Genomic DNA, 19,953 nt, shown 5'->3' with positions numbered 1-19,953 from the left:
TTGTAGGGTTGGATAACAAAAGATTATATTTTTTTATAGTTCATTTATTTACAAAAGTAGTCGCGATGCTAAATGTACTAAGTATAATGTTTAGATATTAGTATAATATACAGATTATCAATAGAATAATATAATAGATCTTATATTAATTTTGAAAAATAAGGATAAATACTTCAGCACATTAATGCTTAGAAATTTAAAATCATTGGACTTACTGGCCGGGTACAATAATAATCATAATATTATAATAAAATTCATCGGAAAGATAAAATCACATTTACAAAATGTGAAAAAATATTTTTCCGACTTAAAAAATAGTAGAAAAACAATAGACAGAATATTAAAAAGGAATGAAGTAAAAAGGTAATAAAATATATTCGGCCATTTTGTTTTTCTAAAAACTACACTAAATAAGCGTTTTGTACATTAGTCTCGTAAATATGGCTCATTATCCATTTAATAGCGCAAGTCGTCGTCAATGTACGTAATAAATAAAATCAAAAATGAAAATTCTATTTAATTTTCGTATGAAAATAAAAAATAAAATTTTCACCTTTGACACTTCAAGTTCCCGCCAAAATCGAACCACAGATAAAATATTATCAACTGTCAAAATTATTCACAGAATAAAATTTGACAACTCATAGACTTTATCTATGCTCAACTATTTTCAATTATATTTAACGACAATCGATTAAATATCTTTTCTTTTGAGTTTTAAAATTAGGAGATCAGTACTGAAATATAATTGAAAATAGTTGGCAAAACCTAAAAACGATACTAAGAAAATCATTTTTGAAATAATCAAAAGTATTTTCCAGTTATCGTTTTTATAGGCTACTTGTCGTTAGTTTAGTAAGGGCCTCCTTGGTTCTGGTAGCCATTGTAACCACTCTGGCTGTTCCTATCGTAACCTCCTTGGCCAAGACCGGTGTCTTCGTATGAAATCCTGGGCTTGTAACCGTCTTGGTCGGCTTCATATTCTACAGTCTAGAAAAACAGAAATAAATTTAGAAAAGCGTGTAGAATAAAGATATTTTTAATTTATTTTTATTGAAGGTAGAAATGGTATATTCCCAATTTTCCCCTCTAACACTACCCCGGGGTAACGACTGGGAATTTTCTCCCTACTTGTGTTCCCAGTTGTCAGTGGTGAGTCCAGTCCCTGGGGACAATCTAGAAACACTGAAAAAAACCCAGTGAACCGTGTATTCATTTGTGATTCTTGAAGCCAAAGAGATTTTATTACAAGTTCATAAATACTATAATGCGAAAAGACTTTTCCCCGAACTAATAAATCATCATAAATTCATTTGAAGATACAGAAATCAGTATAACCAAATACCTTACTTGACACGGGAATTGAACCCGAGACCCAGCGATTAGTTACTGCTGAGACCAAAGAGGGAAAATGTCTTGAAATCTAGACCTTTATTACCTCTGTGGTCTAAGTGGTAATGTAAAAGACTGCTAATCCTGGGTAAAGTGATTTTAGGGGTTTGTAGTAAAATTGATTAGTTGGTGTTACCTGTTTCCTGCCATCAGGCAACAACACATAGTAAAGTCCCTCAGCCCTGTCTCCTTGTCTGGACTCGCGGTGTCCGAAGTCGTTGCCAGAAGGCTCATCTTTCACCATGTATTCGAAGCTGTAGTTGGCTGGCTCCTGGCAAGTTCAACAATCAAAATCAAATCATTTATTCATTCAGTTCAAATAAGTACACTTATGATAATTATAATCAATGATACAGAGAGTGAATTTACCGCCAGTTCGGAAGGTAGAGCCAATGAGAAGAGCTGCCAACAAACTCCTGGCCACACTTTTTAACCGCCAAACGATTCATGTCTTTTTGCGCTACAGTTTCCTATCTAGTTCTTTTCCATATCTTCATATAGTGTGGAATAATCTGATTCATTGTTCAAATGCTGTTTAAATCAAGAGCATGATTGTTCTTTTATCTTATTGTATGGTTAGTGGTCAACCTAGTGTCAAAGTTGTTCAAGCCGCCCGAGAAGCCTTTGACATGGCTTAACGACTATTATCTTAGTAGACAACAACCGGAACGGACTTTTTACGTGCCCGAAGCTCGGAGACGCCCAGCTCAAATACGACTATGCGGTCACCTATCTATGAAATGACCACGCCAAGATTTGCTTAACTCACAGATCGTTTACCGACCGGTGAGCGCAACTGGCTATGGGCACATGATTGGTTAAGAAGTACTTACACCATTGCCTTCATCACCGCCGTAACCTCCTCTGCCGCCGGCGCCGGCGCTAGGAGGCAAGTATTCACGGCTCTGACCCTGGGAGAAACCACCTGTGGAATATACAAAAAATCATCTTATATATTTATTGGACCACCAACAGTAAACATAATATTATTATTATTCGGGGATAAAAGTTTGTATAAATTTTCTTACATACTAGCTGACCCGCGCAACTTCGCTTCCGTCACATAAAAGAGAATATTATAGGTCATAATGTTCCCCGTTTTTGTAACATTTTTTACTGGTACTCTACTCCTATTGGTCGTAGCGTGATGATATATAGCCTATAACCTTCCTCGATAAATAGGCTATCTAACACTGAAAAAATTTTTAAATCGGACCAGTAGTTCCTGGGATTAGCGCGTTCAGACAAACAAACAAACAAACTCTTCAGCTTTATAATATTAGTATAGATTGGCATGATTGAACTGAAATTACCCTAGATTTACACATAGGACACTTTTCACGCGGACGAAGTTGCGGGCGGAAGCTAGTCATATCTATAGTTTAAAATATTCCAGTAAGAATAAAGTTATCAGTATCTATCATTTTGCAAACAACTCTATAACGTACACCATTTTTATGATCTTACCTGGTCCACCAAAGCCAGGAGCACCATATTGGCTAGAAGGAGCTGAAGGTACGCCGTAGGAAGTAGCCGGGGCGCCCTGGTCGGGGGCTCCGTACTGTGATGAGGGGGTGTTGAACCCACCCTGCGAGGGAGGGCCGTAGCGAGAAGACGGGGCGCCGTATTGGGAGGACGGGCGAGAGGGTTGGCGGCTTCTGAAATACAATATATTTTGCTTATAATATAATCTACTTGTAACAGTACATAGATGTAATGTTTTATATTATGATACCAAATTAATGGTATTAAATATAAAGTGATTCTCAAAATCCTTATATTGCACATTACAACAATACTTAACATTTATAAATTTCCTTTTAAACTTTTAAGATTTAAAATTTGGATACAAAATAGTTATAATTTTGAAAAGGCAGTTTTTTTTTTGTAAGAAATACAAAGTAAAAATATTTTGCAATTTCTACACAACGATACATTCCCATCATTTCACATACTTCTAGTTGCACTAAGGGGAAAAAGTCTTTTCGCATTATAGTATGTACAGTCAGCTCCAAAAGTAGCTGATCATACTCAATCTTTTGAAACCCTATATACTGAAGTGTGCACATTATTCCATGGAAAATACATTTGCCGTTGATTGAAATGTTTAATTCTAAATCATTCTACCTGATTGATCAGTTATTTATTAAAGCTACGTAACACAGAGGTTTTGAAAATATGAAGTTGTTCATCTACTTTTGGAGGTGACTGTACCTATGAACTTGTAATAAAATCTCTTTGGCTTCAAGAATAACAAATGAGTACACGGTTCATTAGGTTTCTTTTAGTGAGCTCGTGAGGTACCCAAATATCGAGCTGATGTAGAGAAAAGATTTTATTACAAGTTCATACATACTATAATGCGAAAAGACTTTTTCCCCGACCTAATATGTTTCTATAAGCCTTAATATTACCTGAACACAGCATCAGTTTGCCTCTGCGCCGGTGCTCCGTAGAGCGCAGACGGAGGTCCGGCCTGGCCTTGTCCGGGAGGTAAATATCTGTTGTTTACCGGCGGTTCGGCCAGCGATACCACTGCCAACGCGCTGAGGATTATGAGCTAAGAAAGAAATAAAATGATTAACTCATGACTGCTGGGCAAAAGTTTTTTTTTTCGTTTTTTTTAGACAACTCTTGCACTAAGAATTGCTTTAGTGTCGCGGGGACTTTTACAAACATACAAACAACGGACATAAAGTACAACCAGACCCGGAACAATTATTTGTGATATAAAGAAAGTCTCGAAATGAGGGAGTGACTGAGTTTAAGTTGATCAAGTGCAGTTTAGGAGCTTTGCATCCCTCAAAATACAGTTTTCTCTTTGGTCATGTAAGGTTTCTTCAAGATGTTTTCCAACAGTGTTTACCCTCTTTGTGATGTGGGTCCATACATGGACAATTCCATACATGGAAAAAAAAATTGTGGATCGCTCAAATAATTGTTTCGTGTGGGAATCTAACCCACGTTCTCCCGACGTAGTGGTATTGGCGTGGTGACCTAAACCACTGCGCCACGGAGGCAGTCAGGTTCAATCGTTACTTTAGACTTAATACGACATCAAAAGTACAATACCATGCGGTTCATGCAGTAGAGGGTTAAAACAGGAATCAAATTATTCATATTATTTACTGGTTTAAAAAGGATTATTTTACAAAATAATAAAAGCACTTACTTTCATTTTGCTAGTTTTCTAATTTTCTTCAAATGAAAACGTTGACCTGTAAAATCAATTGTTATAGTTTTTACGGCTTATTTACTGCAATTAAGATTTTTTAATTTGTGGCCGGATTGATTTCACAACTTCTAAATTATAAGTACAAGTAAGATTATCTTGTGGAATTTTGACATATATGTATAATAATTTTTTTCCAACATTTGCTGTCACATTATCTATCCATCAGATAGGCTAACCGACACTTATCTATAAGCTATAAAACTGACTTTTACTATACAAATTATTTACACTATAAGAAAACTACAAAACTGCGAAAATTCAAACCTTTTCAAAATTCACTTCACAAACGGTTATTAAAATTCAAAAATTATTCCCGAACATCAAACGAAGACGACCGATGATGCCCGAATGATGATTCGTATTGATTCCCGAGCTCTTATATAGCGATATGTGAATGATCAGTATATGTATGTATGTATGTATGTATGTTTGTGTGAGTGAACGGCTCATCTTTAAGCGTGGATGTTGCTCTGATTCCTATAGAAGGTCAAACTAATTATTTTTGGTTATTATTTTAGTAGTAATATAAAGTACGTTTATTAATAAGTAGAGAAATTATTATACCGTATTTTAAAGCCTCTATTTTCAATAAAATATAATAAAGAGCAAGCTAAATCTATCTTCTATATAAATAAAAATGCAACACCGAAACGTTATGAACCGATAACTTTTCAACAACTTAACTAGATTGGATAATTCTTTGTTTAATATATTTATAACTGTCGGGAAAAGGTGTGTTTGGGATCGATGGGATCGAAATTCCCACGGGAATGGAATCAATGGGATAAAATTATGCCCGGGTGAGGTTGGTCCAGTTCACTGGTAAAAAGATAAATTATTTTAAAAATGTATCACAATTCGTACATACTTACTTACGGTCCAAAAATGTATAAACATTGAATTTCTTATATAATTATCAATAATTCGAAATCGGAAAAAGTTATGTGATATCAGACCAACCAAAAAAAAACAGTTTAATTGAGTAACAGGTTATATTTTTAAAATACAGCAAATAGAGAACAATCTTTTTTGAGTCGGTTAGAAAGTTTGGAAATAGATCCCTTTTTAAATAATTAAAATCCCCATTTTAAAATTTGAAAGTAAGTTTTGTTTACTTAATAAGTTCTTTATTAAGTAAACAAAACGCGGAAAGTCCGAGAACATTATATTTTTAATAAAATAATTATTAATTTAATTGGTTATTTTTCCCTTATGATTGTTGTTTTCAATGAAGGCTGTTATTTTGGTTTTTCCTAAGTAAACGATTATTATTAAGATAACGTTATAAAACCAATATAATATTGGTTAAGTGTAGTAAACAAGTTATAAATAGCAATTAAATAATGAACTATACTATAGCACATTACCTTACCCCCCCCCTCCCCTAGATTGGGAGTAGACCCTTGCCCAGCAGTGGGTAATGGGCTTAAAAAATCTTATTATATACATTGGATTAGATAAATGCCCTATAGTGTATTATTCACTGAATTTCACGGGTTCCATAAAATATGTGCGTAAAATTCCAGAGCTACTTTCATATCTCCTGAAAAAGTGTCAAATAACCTATCTGCAAGACTGCCTCCGTGACTCCGTGGTTTAGGTTGCCACGCCGCTACCACTGCGTCCAGAGGCCGCGGGTTCGATTCTGAGTCGGAACAATTATTTGTGCAATGTAAAGTGTAGTGTGGAAGTAGTCTTTAAAAAAAAGTAACAGCAAACGCATGAAAAATTCTATCTACTATCTCATATTTATCCAGAATTAATGGAAATCGGGCCTAAATAAAAATAGTTAATTTTATAGTTATGTAAAATATTCGTCAGTATTAATATTTAATGAAATAGAGCATACTCCAATCCATATCGTGTACGATCTCCAAGCAATGAACGTATTAAATATGCTCTACTTTACGTGCAGCTAAAATTTACTTTACGGCTAAGACTTAGGCTCGCAGGCTGTACATTTATTTAAATTTACGATCAGTCTCTCATAACAACATTTTAATTTATGTAGAAGGAGCACCAATAATAACACAAATGTCTTTTTCAAATTATGTTTTATTAAAAATATTTTAAGGCGAAGGAATCAAAAGGTGGTTGCCACGCCACTGCCATTGCCTAGGGAGGTCGTGCGTTCGATTCCCACACGAAGCAATTTTTTGTGCGATCCACAAATAGTTGTTTCAGGTCTGGTTGTACTTTGTGTCCTTTGTTTGTATGTTTCTAAAAGTCCCCGTGACATAAGAGTGATTCTTAGTGCGGGAGCTGTTTCTTTATAATAAAATAAAGAACATCGTGATGAAACCTTGTATTCCTGACAGTTCACTAAGGAATGCAAAGTCCTCAAGCCGCACTTGATCAGTGTGGTGGACTCAAGGCCTAACTCTTCCCTAATTACGGGAGAAGTCCTACACCTAGCAGGGTGATAGTAATTGACATTCTGACAAAAAATAGTTAAAAAAAATTTTTTTGACGAACGCGTTGAAGTCTTTTCTACTAGCGGATCAAATGTTTATTTTTTATTTGAACTAAATAATCAAATATCAAAATGTTAAATAATTTGTCCTCATTATCACTAATTTATACTATCCATGCTCATATTACAAAAAAAAAGAGTGCTAGCTTGAAAGTCCAAACACTTGAAATCGGGTAAACTTTTTTGAAAAGAAAAAACAGCATTTATTTTAATTACTCATCCACATAAGTTAGTCTTAAATAATGCCTAATTATTCCTTTGTCCGATCCAATAAACGAACCCAGTCCATCATGAACACAACCGTACGTTTTATAGGACAATAAATTAAGGCTATAAATTAAAGTATTTCGTTAGCCTACATTTGTCGGCTATAATTCAATAATTCGTGATCTAGCGTTGCACCTGTCACTAAAAACACGATGTTCTTGTGTACCTTCTTTGAGTTGTATAAAACTAAGTTATGCCTCCGTCTCTGCCTGCTGTTTTCTGGTAAAAATGTCCTTTCAATGGCTCAATCTCTATTACTTGGAACTGACATTGTGAATTATAAAACGTGGGTGTATTTCATACACCTCTGCCTGTGTCTTCGGCTATAATAGGCGTGAAGTTATGTGATGTTTGCATGTCCTTTCTAAGTCTGTCTTATCGCCAAATTTAATCCAAATCAATTCTGTAGTTTTTAGGTATATGTCAAGCAAATGACTTTTAGAAGTTATATTATGTATATTTATATATAGGTATATGAAACTTAAAATAAACTCAAAGGTGACTGACTGACTGACATGGTGATCTATCAACGCACAGCCCAAACCATTGGTCAGATCGGGCTGAAATTTGTTATAAATACTATTATAACTTGTTTTAACAGTAAAGGAAAGCATCGTGATAAAATCTTGCATAAGATTTTTTTTTTAGATGCAGAGTCCTCAACCCGCACTTGGCGAGTGTCGTGGTCTAACCTCCCTCATTTCTGGAGGAGACATTTGCCCAGCAGTGGGACTATAATGTATTATATTAGATCGGGGAAAAAGTCTTTTCGCATTATATTATGTATGAACTTGTAATAAAATCTTTTCTCTACACAAAACAACCTAATATATATTATTTATTTCGTTACTTCATTAAACTTGACCCCCTAAAATGAAGCAATATGAAGTAACATGCCAAGAATAGTGTTCATACACCATTAAACACATATAACTATGGTTAACTATGGTTAACTGTGGTTAATATAGCAACCAAGTGAATTAGACGAGTCTTTTTGAGGTTATAGTCATAATAAGAGTTTATTAACATAGGCATATTGTTTTTGGTAATGAGTTATTGCTTAGGTGCAGTGGTTGAGTAGGACAGTTATTGTGTCAGTAGTTGGGTTCGATTTCTATGTTATTTAAGTTATTTTTTGTATAGTATTTACATAAATATTATGCTTTAATTTCGTGTAACATGTTTTTTTTATTTCAAAAAAGTTAACTCCCGCATTAAGAATTGCTCTTGTGTCGCGGAGACTTTTACAAACATACAAACAAGGGAAAAAGTACAACCAGACCCGAAACAATTATTTGTGGATTGCACAAATAATTGTTCCGTGTGGGAATCGAACCCACGACCTCCCGACGGAATGGTAGCGGCGTGACACTTACTTTACCAAAGAGCATCTTATAAAATTACTGACGGAGGAGTATGGCAACGAAAACTGTGACGCGAGAATTTTATATATTAGATTCTAAAATTAGGTAGCTGCATATTTTAACTCAAATAATTTACAAAGAATAATTGACACGAGCAGTGATAGCCGAGTGGTACAAGTTGACACCTCCCACGCAAGTGGTCGCAGGTTTGAACCCAAGGCAACACACCAATGACTTTTCGAAGTTATGTGTGTATTAGAAATAGTTGTCACATGCTCCAACGGTGAAGGAAAACATCGTGAGGAAACCTTGCATGCCTAAAATTTGTTTAATACATTTATTGAGGGCATGCAAAGTCCCCAACCCGCAGTCTTGGCCGGCGTGGTGGACTCAAGACCTAACCCCTCCCTCATTATGGGAGGAGATCCTTGCCCTGCAGTGCGACTGTAAAGGTTAAAAAAAAAGAAAGTATAGCACTTTAACATGAAGCTAAAATTAAGTAGCTATATGTTTAACCCAAATAATTTACCAAAGTAATAACATCATGTAGTAATATATTAAATATATAAGTTAAGTAACGCGTAGCCTTGCTCTAGGTCATAGTTAGAATCAATTAAGTGTATCAGTAGCGATCACGAGCGCACTGGACACGAGTGTTGCGTATCTGTTCACTTGTTTATTGAGCAATGTACCGTACACAAACAAAGTTCTATTAGGTTAGGGGAAAAAGTATTTTCGCATTATAGTATGTAAGAACTTGTAATAAAGTCTTATCTCTACACAAAAAGGCTCAATATTTGGGTACCTCACGAGCTCACTGAAAGAAACCTAATGAACCGTGTACTCATTTGTGATTCTTGAAGCCAAAGAGATTTTATTACAAGTTTATACATACTATAATGCGAAAAGACTTTTTCCCCGACCTAATAATTATTTGTTTAGCTTCATGGCGAATCTGGCATTATGGATAATTCCGCCAACAACATAGTATTAAATAAAATTATCAAAAATATTCTAAAGTCGTATTTTTTCGACTTCGACTGCTAAGCAACCATGTTGAAACAAAAAAAACTCCAAACAAAGTTTTTAAATGTTCTCACATGTTTATAGTAATGTTTTAATTAAAAGAAAGTGATAGCCGAGTCGTGTAAGTGGGTACCTCCCTCGCAAGTGGAGATAGATGCAGATTCTAACCCAAAATAGGGCATCAATAATTTTTCCAAGTTAAATGTGTATTATAAATAATCATATTATCACTTGTTTCAACGGCGAACGAACACATCGTGATGCAACCTTGCATGCCTGAGAGTTCTTTAGAAGAATTTTTGAAGGTACGCAAAGTCCCCAACCCGCAATTGGCCACCGTGGTGGACTCAAAGCCTAACCCCCTCTGTTATGTTGCCTCGGGTTGGACCGTTGACCACTAGATTATAAAATTAGTTATAGGGTTTTTTTTTCGTTTTTATGTTTATTCAACAAATAATGTCTTCACTCGAAATTATATTTATGGAAGCAGTGTTATAACATACATTATATATTTTAGGCTAAGGTATATATCTATGGGCCTGCGTGAAATAAACAACACATAAATAAATAAGAAAATAAGTGAAGGTTCGTTGCTAACCGTACCGAATAGTGCAAAGTAATCGAGTACCGTCTCTTCAGTAAACGATGCGTAATCTACAAGTAGGATCAAATTTCGTTCATTTTGATGTTATAAAGTAGAGCGGCTTGTTTATACTGTATATAGACTGCGGTTTTACTTGTAAATATTTATTTTACCTAAATAAAGGAGATAGTTTGTTAGGCTGTTTCTTTCTCTATAAATACACATAAACTTCTGAATGGATTTTTAATATTTGATACAGATAGTTTATAGCTTAAATTAATGCCTAAGGTATTTTTTATCCCAAGATATATTTTCAGGCAGACGAAGTCGCGGATAGAAGCTAGTCAAATACGGTGGATAAGTATTCGTCACACTTTCATTTCGTTTATAATAAATTTCGGTTTCCTGAGATTGTCAATGGCGAACGATTGTCTATTATTGTCTACGGTCCGAGCGGTAGTCGTGATTGCTCATTACGATGTTTCAGGTTCGATTTCCGAGTCATGGCGTGGAGTTTTTAAATATATTTTTATATATGTTTATAAATATGTGTCTAACAACTTTTGGTGTGTCAAGATGTTATAAATAAATATCAAATATATCGTGGTAACTATAATAGGATAATCCAAAGATAGATCTAGTATTGTAACCGGGCCGTAAACAATCCATTGTTCTAGTGAATTATAGTTCAAATCTTTCTCAAAATAAACATCAAAATGTCGAAATTAAAGCTCAAAGACAGTGGTGCCGCCTGGTGAACGTCGCACGAACTAACGTGACACAAAATGGCGACTGTCACAACTGTCACAATGAAAACACGATGTTATTTAACATGTCTACGAAATGATTTACTTGTAAAATATTGTATTTTAATGAGATGCCTTAGTTGCGCGGTCTGTTGTGTATCAGACTGCTATCTTCGGGTCCCGGATTCGATTTCCAGTTTGGACAAAGTGCTTTTGGTCTTTTCTATAGAGGAGCTCGTGGCTTAGTGAACAACAGCCGCGCGGATCAATCTCTGAGGTTAAGCCACACTTGCCGAGGTTGTTCTCTGGATGGGTGACCAGTCTGACAACCAGTCTTACCGAAGGGTATCGTGTATAACCCATGTAACTGAGTTGTGGAGGTCAGATAGGCAGTCGCTTCATGTAAAACACTGGTACTCAGCTGCGTCAGGTGAGACTGGAAGCCGATTCCAACATAGCTTGGAAGAATTGCTAAGCCATGAGTAGTCAGGATATTAGTAATAGGCTCGCCCCCTGTCATATAAGATATATGATATGTGGCTAGGTTTTACATAATATATGTCGGTCCTTTTCCTTTGCTCTATAAAATTGATGAAATAGAGAGTGTACTTGCATATTGTGCACTACTAATACACTATCAATAAAATCATGCATAGTTAGCTGATTTTTATGAAACTGAACCGAATATACGCCAAATTGCACTGATTGCAATCCCTATGAGGACAAACGTTTATGTGATAAACACGAGTATCTGTTCTGAACCTGTTGTAATATTTTCTATGTAATGATGTATTTAGAAGTAAATACCTAAGTACCTTGCTTTGCCTGCATTGAAATTTAACCCCTTCTGTGAAGAATTTCCTATCATCCTATCTTAGTGCTCCTCTACACTTCTTAAGGAATCTTCATAGCAAATTGCAAGTTTCTACGCTCAGTAGTTTCGGCTGTGAATTGTCTATCAGTCAGTCAGTCAGTAACGGAAGAGTTTTATATAACATATTGATTTATCAGTTATCTAGCTTAGTCTAAAATCAAATGACCGCATGTAATTTGTCCAATGATATTTATTTATTTACCTTTACCTAGGAGGATGTTATAAATTCAAGCTTTAGTAAAAGTCTTCAAGGATGCTACTAAAACAGTCTAAATCAGTTGAAATAATTGGACAATCTCTCAAGACTGCACGATATCTATTAATATGGTTGTACAAATCGAATAATTAGCGAAATCACTCGTGTAAAAGTAATGTATCGGTAAACGCAAGCCAACGAATCGATTGCGATGAGATAATGTGATGTAACACAGTGTACATAACAGTAAGTAATTGAATGTTGGTTTTAAAAACGGTAGCTGTCTCTTTAGAGAAAAATAAATATGAATATAAAAGATTTCTTTTTAAAATCTTGATCTTTGTGTGTTTTAAAAGAATGAGAGTTGTTAACTATTATTTTTTACGTACTGAAAAATATTTTGTATTCCGGTTTGAGGTAATTGAGAATATTTATTTTTGGATATTAATTATTATCATTTTAAAAAATTGGTAAGTTGATTACGCAACATTAACAAAATTGTGCTCATTTCTACAGTTAAGAAAGATGAAATTAATAACATTAGGAACTAGATACAAGTGTGAATTACTTACCCTCCTATTCATAAACACACTATAAACCTATTTTAGTTATATAGCTACTATAATATGTGTTCTCTTTTTTATTTCACTAAGGAGTGAAAGAAACAAAACACTTTATAAGCCTTTCATAACTTTTATGAGTAAATTATTGATGTATTTTTATGAATAAGAGGGTTAGTATAAAATTTTTTAATATTTAAAACAGTAGATGGAACTCGAATTCACGACCTCCGGCAAAAAAAAATACTTACGACAGGTTAAATCATGTATGTATGTATCATAGTTGTTTCTCTGTGCTTATACTCCTGTGGTAATAGACCACAGTCGTGATAGGTACATTAAACTGTTGCGTATCATCACGCTTCTAGCCCATTAGGTGCGGAATCTAGAACTAGGTCTCATACATCAGCTCGGTGTACAATTATGTCTCATCTTAAATGTTTGACTTTAGAAAGTTATGAAAATATACCTCTTAGGTTAAAGTAGGTTAACTTAATATATAAATTGCTTTAAATTTTCCGTGTAGGAATCGAACCCACGACCTGATTAACCTCTAAACCATTGACATAATATTATAAAACTCGTGTATAATATGTACATAACAACATTTTAAAATGTAAAAATAAAGCAAAAGAAGTATAAACGAATCTGGGTTAAGCAATCTTTATCGCGGTCATTACATAGATGGGTGACCGCTTAGTTCAGCTAAGCTAATGGCGGTTGCAGGCGATAAGAATAGTCAAGCTATGTGAGATGTTTTTACGACTTGAACAACTTTGACACTATATAGCCGATAAATATAGTCTAGTACCATATTGAGCAAGGTCTTACTTTGTATCTAAACCAAGAATGTAATTACAAATTCGTAAGTACCATCTCTAATTAAGAAATCACCTCACGAACATTATTCCAATCAAATCAAATAAATAAACGTCTATGTATCAAATGTATGTGAAAATCTAAAATTCCGAACGATTTTCGCAAGAAAACCTTCAATTGAATTAAGTAAGGATCAAGTGAATCTGTTGAGAGGCTACTGTGCAATTTTAGATGGACTTTTAAACTAGGTTATGCTCGCGGCTTCACTTGCGTTCCTGTCTTAAAAAGATCAGGATAAACCTTAAGTTCATGCGCCAAAGAACTTTGTGTATCTCATTTAAATCATATAATCCTATGCAATATCACGCTGCTTATATCCGTAGGTGTAGGCAGACGTATATGAAATACACCCGCGTTTCCGCGTTAAAACCATTTAATAGGGGGTGTACGTTTTGCCATTGATAGGCAAGGATCTCCTCCCGGAATGGGGGAGGGGTCAGGTCTTGAGTTCACCGCCCTGTTCAAGTGCGGTTTATGGACTTTGAGTGAGTTAAAGAACTTTCAGACATGCAATGTTTCATCACGATTTTTTCCCTCACCGTTAGGGCAAGTGATAATATAATTATTTCTAATACACACAGAACTTCGAAAAGCCTGTAGTTGGAATCGACCAACTACGTGGGAGGTGCATAAAGACCGCTCACCTATCACTGCTTTTAATTTTATTATAAGTCTATCTATCTATCGTATGGTTAGTACCTAGTATCGAAGTTGTTCAAGCAGTTCGAAGGCCTTTGACGTGGCTTAACGAGTGTTATCTTAAAAGATAACAGACGAGTTGGGAAATTTGAATAGGGATGGGATTTGTCGATAAAATTAATAAGTAAGGGAACCTGTTGTACCTAGGCCGGTTTTTTAGAAATATATTTTTTATTGTGATTTGACGTGCAGCACACAAATCATATTTGCATATTCTGAAAAGTCAATTATTTGGGTACTCACCAAAAAAATATCAGAAATGTATATTTAATACTTACATAATATTTTTAAATTTAAAAAAAAATGGGAAATGTGGCCAAGGTACAACATACCCTATGTACCTAGGCCAGTAGTACGTTGTACCTAGGCCACATTGAAATTTGGGGGTAATTTAAGCAAATTATCAAGTTTTGTTAAATAAAATCATTTTATTTGATTTATTACAGTACACAGTATTATTACAGTATACAAGTATTTAACAAAACATTTTAAAAATTCTCAAATGATCAAAATTTAGAAATGATCAAAATTAAAATAATATTCATAGCTTTTTTTATGCTTTTCAAACAAAATATTTAAACAAAAACAACTAACTTTGGCCACCGTTTCGTTACATCACATCGCTGCGCCTGCCAAACTCCATATGTGTATTTTGATGTTAAAAAAAATGAATATTGTGTCCCAAATAAAAAAAAAGTTTTCTAAAATCTCACAAAAGACACATGTGGAACTTGGCAGGCGCAGCGACGATATCACATAATATAATATAGCAAATCAATATACCTATATAGTATAGCAAAGGAAAATAAAATATTGAAACAACTAGCTGACCCGCGCAACTTCCCTTGCGTCACATAAGAAAGAATGGGTCATAATTTTCCCCGTTTTTGTAATATTTTTTACTTTTACTCTGCTCCTATTGGTCATAGCGTGATGATATATATAGCCTATAGCCTTCCTCGATAAATGGGCTATCTAAAACTGAAAGAATTTTTCAAATCGGACCAGTAGTTCCTGAGATTAGCGCGTTCAAACAAACAAACAAACAAACAAACTCTTCAGCTTTATAATATTAGTATAGATTATCTTTACCTATATATAAATTATTATTTCTCTCTTAAATTTTAATCAGTCATTTGGACTAGCTATTATAAAAACACTATCAATAATGTAGATATATTATTCAGCCTTAAGCATTTAGTAGAAATCCCAGTACTTCTGTATCTCTGGAACATAATAAATTTCTCTGTTCTTGTTAACTTTTTGCGGGGTTTTAATCTCCTCATTTTCAGGCCATTTCCAGTTGTTAAGTGATTTTTGCATCGATTTCTGAAATAATAAAGATATTTAATTAGGAATATTATTACGTAAATGTGAAATAATTTAATAAAACATTCTCCTGGCCAAAGTATAACATCCAGGTTGTACCTTGGCCACTGGCCAAGGTACAGCTGATCGACAGTGACCGAGGTACAACACTACTCCAACTTCACTAAAACGGTGATTTTATATAGTTTAGAGGTTAAGTATCTCGTAAGTTCTTATTGTGTTGAGACTTGTAAAATCAAAGAACCGATAGCATATAACAGTTAAGTGACTATTAGAAAACTTTTAAAACTATTAGACTTCAAAATATATTAGAAATACTTACTTTTTCACACAAAAAAGTTTCAGCGTCGATAACACCAAACACCGGCTTAATGGCGGTATGCGACTAACTTTACATTAAATAGTCTGTAGTGACGTATCGAATACAATAAACAGTAGAATTTAGTATCGCGCGAATATTTGAAAACGAGCCCAGTGGCCTAGGTACACATAGTGCCAAGGTACAACAGGTTCCCCTATATGTTATTTTAAATTACTGTTTATCATATTTTGATAACAACGTGGCACAGTTGTTTAGGCGATCGGTGAAGGTCGCAGGTTCGATTCCAACAAACCTAGTGTAATTTAAAAAGTAGTTTCTTGTTTAGTTGTACTTTGTGTTCGTTGTTTGTATGTTTGTTAAATTTTCAAAAGTTTTGGCTTTCTCCTGTCAATCAATCAAATATTTTTTTCATTTAGGTCAAATATTGACATTTACGATAGTCGTTACAATGACTGAATCTACCACTAGCTCGGAAAGGGGTATTATTTTAGACTTTCTAAAGAAATTTTATTTTTATTACACATTTTTTAATTAATAATTCCCGTATTCTATTATACATTAAACATGCAACGCGAGAGTTTAAAAGTTATAATTTTTTTTAAGCAGTTAATAGATAATATAAATATTTATTACAAATAATATAGGGTAATATAAATATAATAATATTTATTCTGAGTCGACTCTACGCCTGTATCCTAAACAAATTAATTCCCCACACGTTTCACTTACTAAATAAGATAAAAAATGTCACTACATAGTAGAGATTCACACGCTCCATTACAAATTAATGAATGGGATTACTAAATACAGACAACGATGCCATTGACATGTATCTAGTTTAATTTCATTAACAAATCTAAAAGTATGTTTTAGTAAGTATCATTGAGGCGCTCTTAGCCAGTTGTGCTCACCGGTCGGTAAACGATCTGTGGGTTAAGCAACGTTGCCGCGGTCATCCTTTAGATGGGTGACCACATGGTGGTATTTGAACTGAGCGTCTCCGTGCTTCGGAGGGAACGTAAATGTTGTTAATTAGGATAAGATAGGTTAACTCTTTCGGGCGGCTTGAACAGCTTTGACAACCTAGTTGACCACTAACCATATGATAGAGAGTCAGTATCATGCCTGTTTCTGTGGCGCGGTTCGAATCCCGGGTCGAGCCAAAAAGTCTTATCTGAGTTTTCTGTTAAATAATCTTAAAGATTGCTCAGAATTAGGAAGTTGAGGTTGTAGACTTCCGTGCCTCGGAGAGCATGTAAAGCTTTCGATCCTGCGTCTGACTGTTGTGTTGGTTATCCGTCCCACGAGACTATGAAACAGAAGGGATAGAGAGTATACCTGTGTATTGTACACACACTTGGCCTCTATAAAGAAAGTCCTGCACAATAGGCTGGTTTCAATGAAACTGGCCGCTGTAGTTGAAATCGGTCAGGACGACATTATATGTATCATATTGTTTTTTATGATATTTTTCATATCATTTTATTTTTCCCTAAATAAATAAATAGATATTGACTGCATTTGCACATCACTATTTTTGTTTATAAAGAAGCGTAGCCTTGATAATAATTGCATTATCATTGTTTGTACGTCTGTGAGCTTATAACTACAGAACGGCTGTTTTATTACAGATCATTATTTATATGGTAGCTTGGATTTACAAGTACAGTTTTATGATTAAATACTAGTAGCCCGCACCGGCTTCGCCCGATTTAAACAGTTATTTTACAAAAATACCTTTACAACTTTGACTAATTTTGTGTTTCCTGCGGTGTTGTATTGTCTACCAATCATGAAGTCTTAGGTTCGATTCTCGGCTCGGGTAAAGTAATAATGGGAGTGGCAATTATTTGATTGTATGGTGAGATTACGTGGGACCAACATTAGCAATCGCGAATCGTAGGTGAATTCGTCTCTACCTACACTTTAGGGTATAACAGGCGTGATATTTCGATAAAATAAGAAATACTACAACTTTTATAATTTTTAATTAGTTATACATAATTATGGTTAAGTGTAATTATATTTTAATGAACTATTCAAGTCCTTGAAACTCATCTGCTTGTATCCTTAAGTCGTGAAGATACAATAAAATTAACATAATGAGGAAATGAACACATTTAAATAAAATTAAGGTCAAACTACGTAATTAAATGTACTTAATAATTTCATTTGAACATACATACATACCTGCCCGGTATATGGCAATAGGCTCGCCCCCTATTACATGGGATGTATTTCATACACCACTGTCTACCTTTTCAGGTATTACAGGCGTGATGCATATAAGAATTTAACTTATTATTATTATTATAAGCCTGTATCGTCCCACTGCTGGGCAAAGGCCTCATAGATTTCCACTGTAGCCTATCTCTAAGAATTTAACTTGTTCAGACTTTTTACAAACATACAAACAACGAACATAAAGACCTGAAAAATATAGGTGACTAGCTTTTACCCGCGACTTCGTCCGCCAGCTGAATTTTCCCATGAGAATGCATCATTTTCCCGGGGTAAAAAGTAGCCTATGTTCTTTCTCGGGTATCAAAATATCTCCATACCGAATTTCATGCAAATTGGTTCAGTAGTTTAGGCGTGATTGAGTAACAGACAGACAGAAAGACAGAGTAACTTGACTTGGATTGTACACAAAATTTCTCGTAAGAATCGAATCCAGGAACCACATTATCGAATGCCAGTCATAACGTGTACATCTCCGCATTATGTGTGGTCTAGTTAAAAACTGTAACTATAGCAAATAATAAGGTAAATAAGTAAATATTGTTAGTTTTGTATAAGTAGAGTGGTTAGAAAAGCTTGTTTTCGTGATGTCAGAAAATTGCAAGCTTTTGTGTTGTGTGGTACAAGTTATAGACGTTAAGCGATCTTTAACATGATGTTTGTGAAATAAACCTCTTTTGTAATATACGAGTATAGTACTATTTTTAAAATATAAAGTATATTTTGCAGTTAAGTTTTCGTTTTCACGTACTTATTCGGTTTCGCCCCTCGGCTAAGTTAATTGATGTCGAACTGAATATGTGTGTAGCAAGACTTAATATCTCTAGTCTCTCTTTAACTAGTCCGCTGTTCTCTTTTTTTTGACAACTCCCGAACTAAGAATTGCTCTTGTGTCGCGAGGAATTTTACAAACATACAAACAACGGACACAAAGTACAACCAGACCCGAAACAATTATTAGTGGAGCGCACCTATAATTGTTCCGTGTGGGAATCGATCCCACGACCTTCCGATACCACTGCGCCACGAAGGCATTCTCTTATAACTTAACCCACAATTCTTTTAAACCGATCGATACGTAAAGCCGGCGCGTGTTCACGATCGTTGCCACACATACGTACATTATACGTCGAACAAGGAACTGCGCTATTATCACCAGGAAGACACCGCATCCAGGGCTTGTGACTTACTGACACACATACACACATACAGACATACATTGTGTTATTAATAACTATAGTTCGACAACTTAGTAGAGGCGGTCTCTGACGTGGTCGGCTTTGTATCTACCTCGAGATCTCGGGTGCGAATTCCGAGTCGGGCCAAAAAGTCCTTTCTGAGTTTTCTGTTAAGCATTTCTCAAAAATTGCCCAGAGTTAGGAAGTTGAGGTCCTCCGTTCCCCAGAGAGCACGTAAAGCCGACGGTCCTGCGCCTGATATCTCACTGGTCGTATTGGTTAAGCCGTCCCACCGGGTTATGATTGTAAAGGAACAGAGAGTGTAGCTGTGTATTGTTTTCACACTTGGATACTAAAAACAATGTCCTTCAAAGTCCCTCCGCCCCTCGGAAGGAACACTAGATTTTGAGTCCCGGCTCTCATTTTCAAAGAGTAGTTAACAGTAGTCAGAAGCTTGAAAGTATGACAGGCAGTCTTACCGAAGGGTATCGTGTTATAGCCCAGTCAAGTTGGTTGTGGAGGTCAGATAGGCCGTCGCTCCATGTAAAACACTGGTATTCAGCTGCACCCGGTGAGACTGGAAGCCGTC

General features: G+C 35.1%; 2 protein-coding genes across 3 annotated transcripts in view; one reads left to right on the top strand and one right to left on the bottom strand.

The window, feature by feature from the left end:
- Nucleotides 1-19,953, top strand: part of LOC142984127 (neural/ectodermal development factor IMP-L2-like) — a 153,791-nt gene that overhangs the window by 818 nt on the left and 133,020 nt on the right. The gene's annotated exons all lie outside the window — the stretch shown is intronic.
- On the bottom strand, nucleotides 37-4,998 carry LOC142984129 (uncharacterized). Its single transcript, XM_076131529.1, has 7 exons — nucleotides 4,892-4,998; nucleotides 4,565-4,610; nucleotides 3,807-3,952; nucleotides 2,860-3,050; nucleotides 2,226-2,317; nucleotides 1,529-1,663; nucleotides 37-990 (listed from the first exon to the last, which is right to left on the bottom strand). The coding sequence occupies exons 2-7, from the start codon at nucleotides 4,568-4,570 to the stop codon at nucleotides 853-855; spliced, it is 708 nt and encodes a 235-aa protein (XP_075987644.1). The 5' UTR covers nucleotides 4,571-4,610; nucleotides 4,892-4,998; the 3' UTR covers nucleotides 37-852.

This window comes from Anticarsia gemmatalis, chromosome 26 (assembly GCF_050436995.1).
Source record: "Anticarsia gemmatalis isolate Benzon Research Colony breed Stoneville strain chromosome 26, ilAntGemm2 primary, whole genome shotgun sequence".
NCBI lineage: Eukaryota > Metazoa > Arthropoda > Insecta > Lepidoptera > Erebidae > Anticarsia > Anticarsia gemmatalis.
This window is presented reverse-complemented; position numbering and strand designations above follow the sequence as displayed.

Coding starts and splice junctions, on each gene's coding strand:
- LOC142984129 (XM_076131529.1), bottom strand. Junction 2,318..2,859: donor TCCTGGCTTTGGTGGACCAG/GTAAGATCATAA, acceptor TATATTCCACAG/GTGGTTTCTCCCAGGGTCAG. Junction 991..1,528: donor TGCCTGATGGCAGGAAACAG/GTAACACCAACT, acceptor CTGTTTTTCTAG/ACTGTAGAATATGAAGCCGA.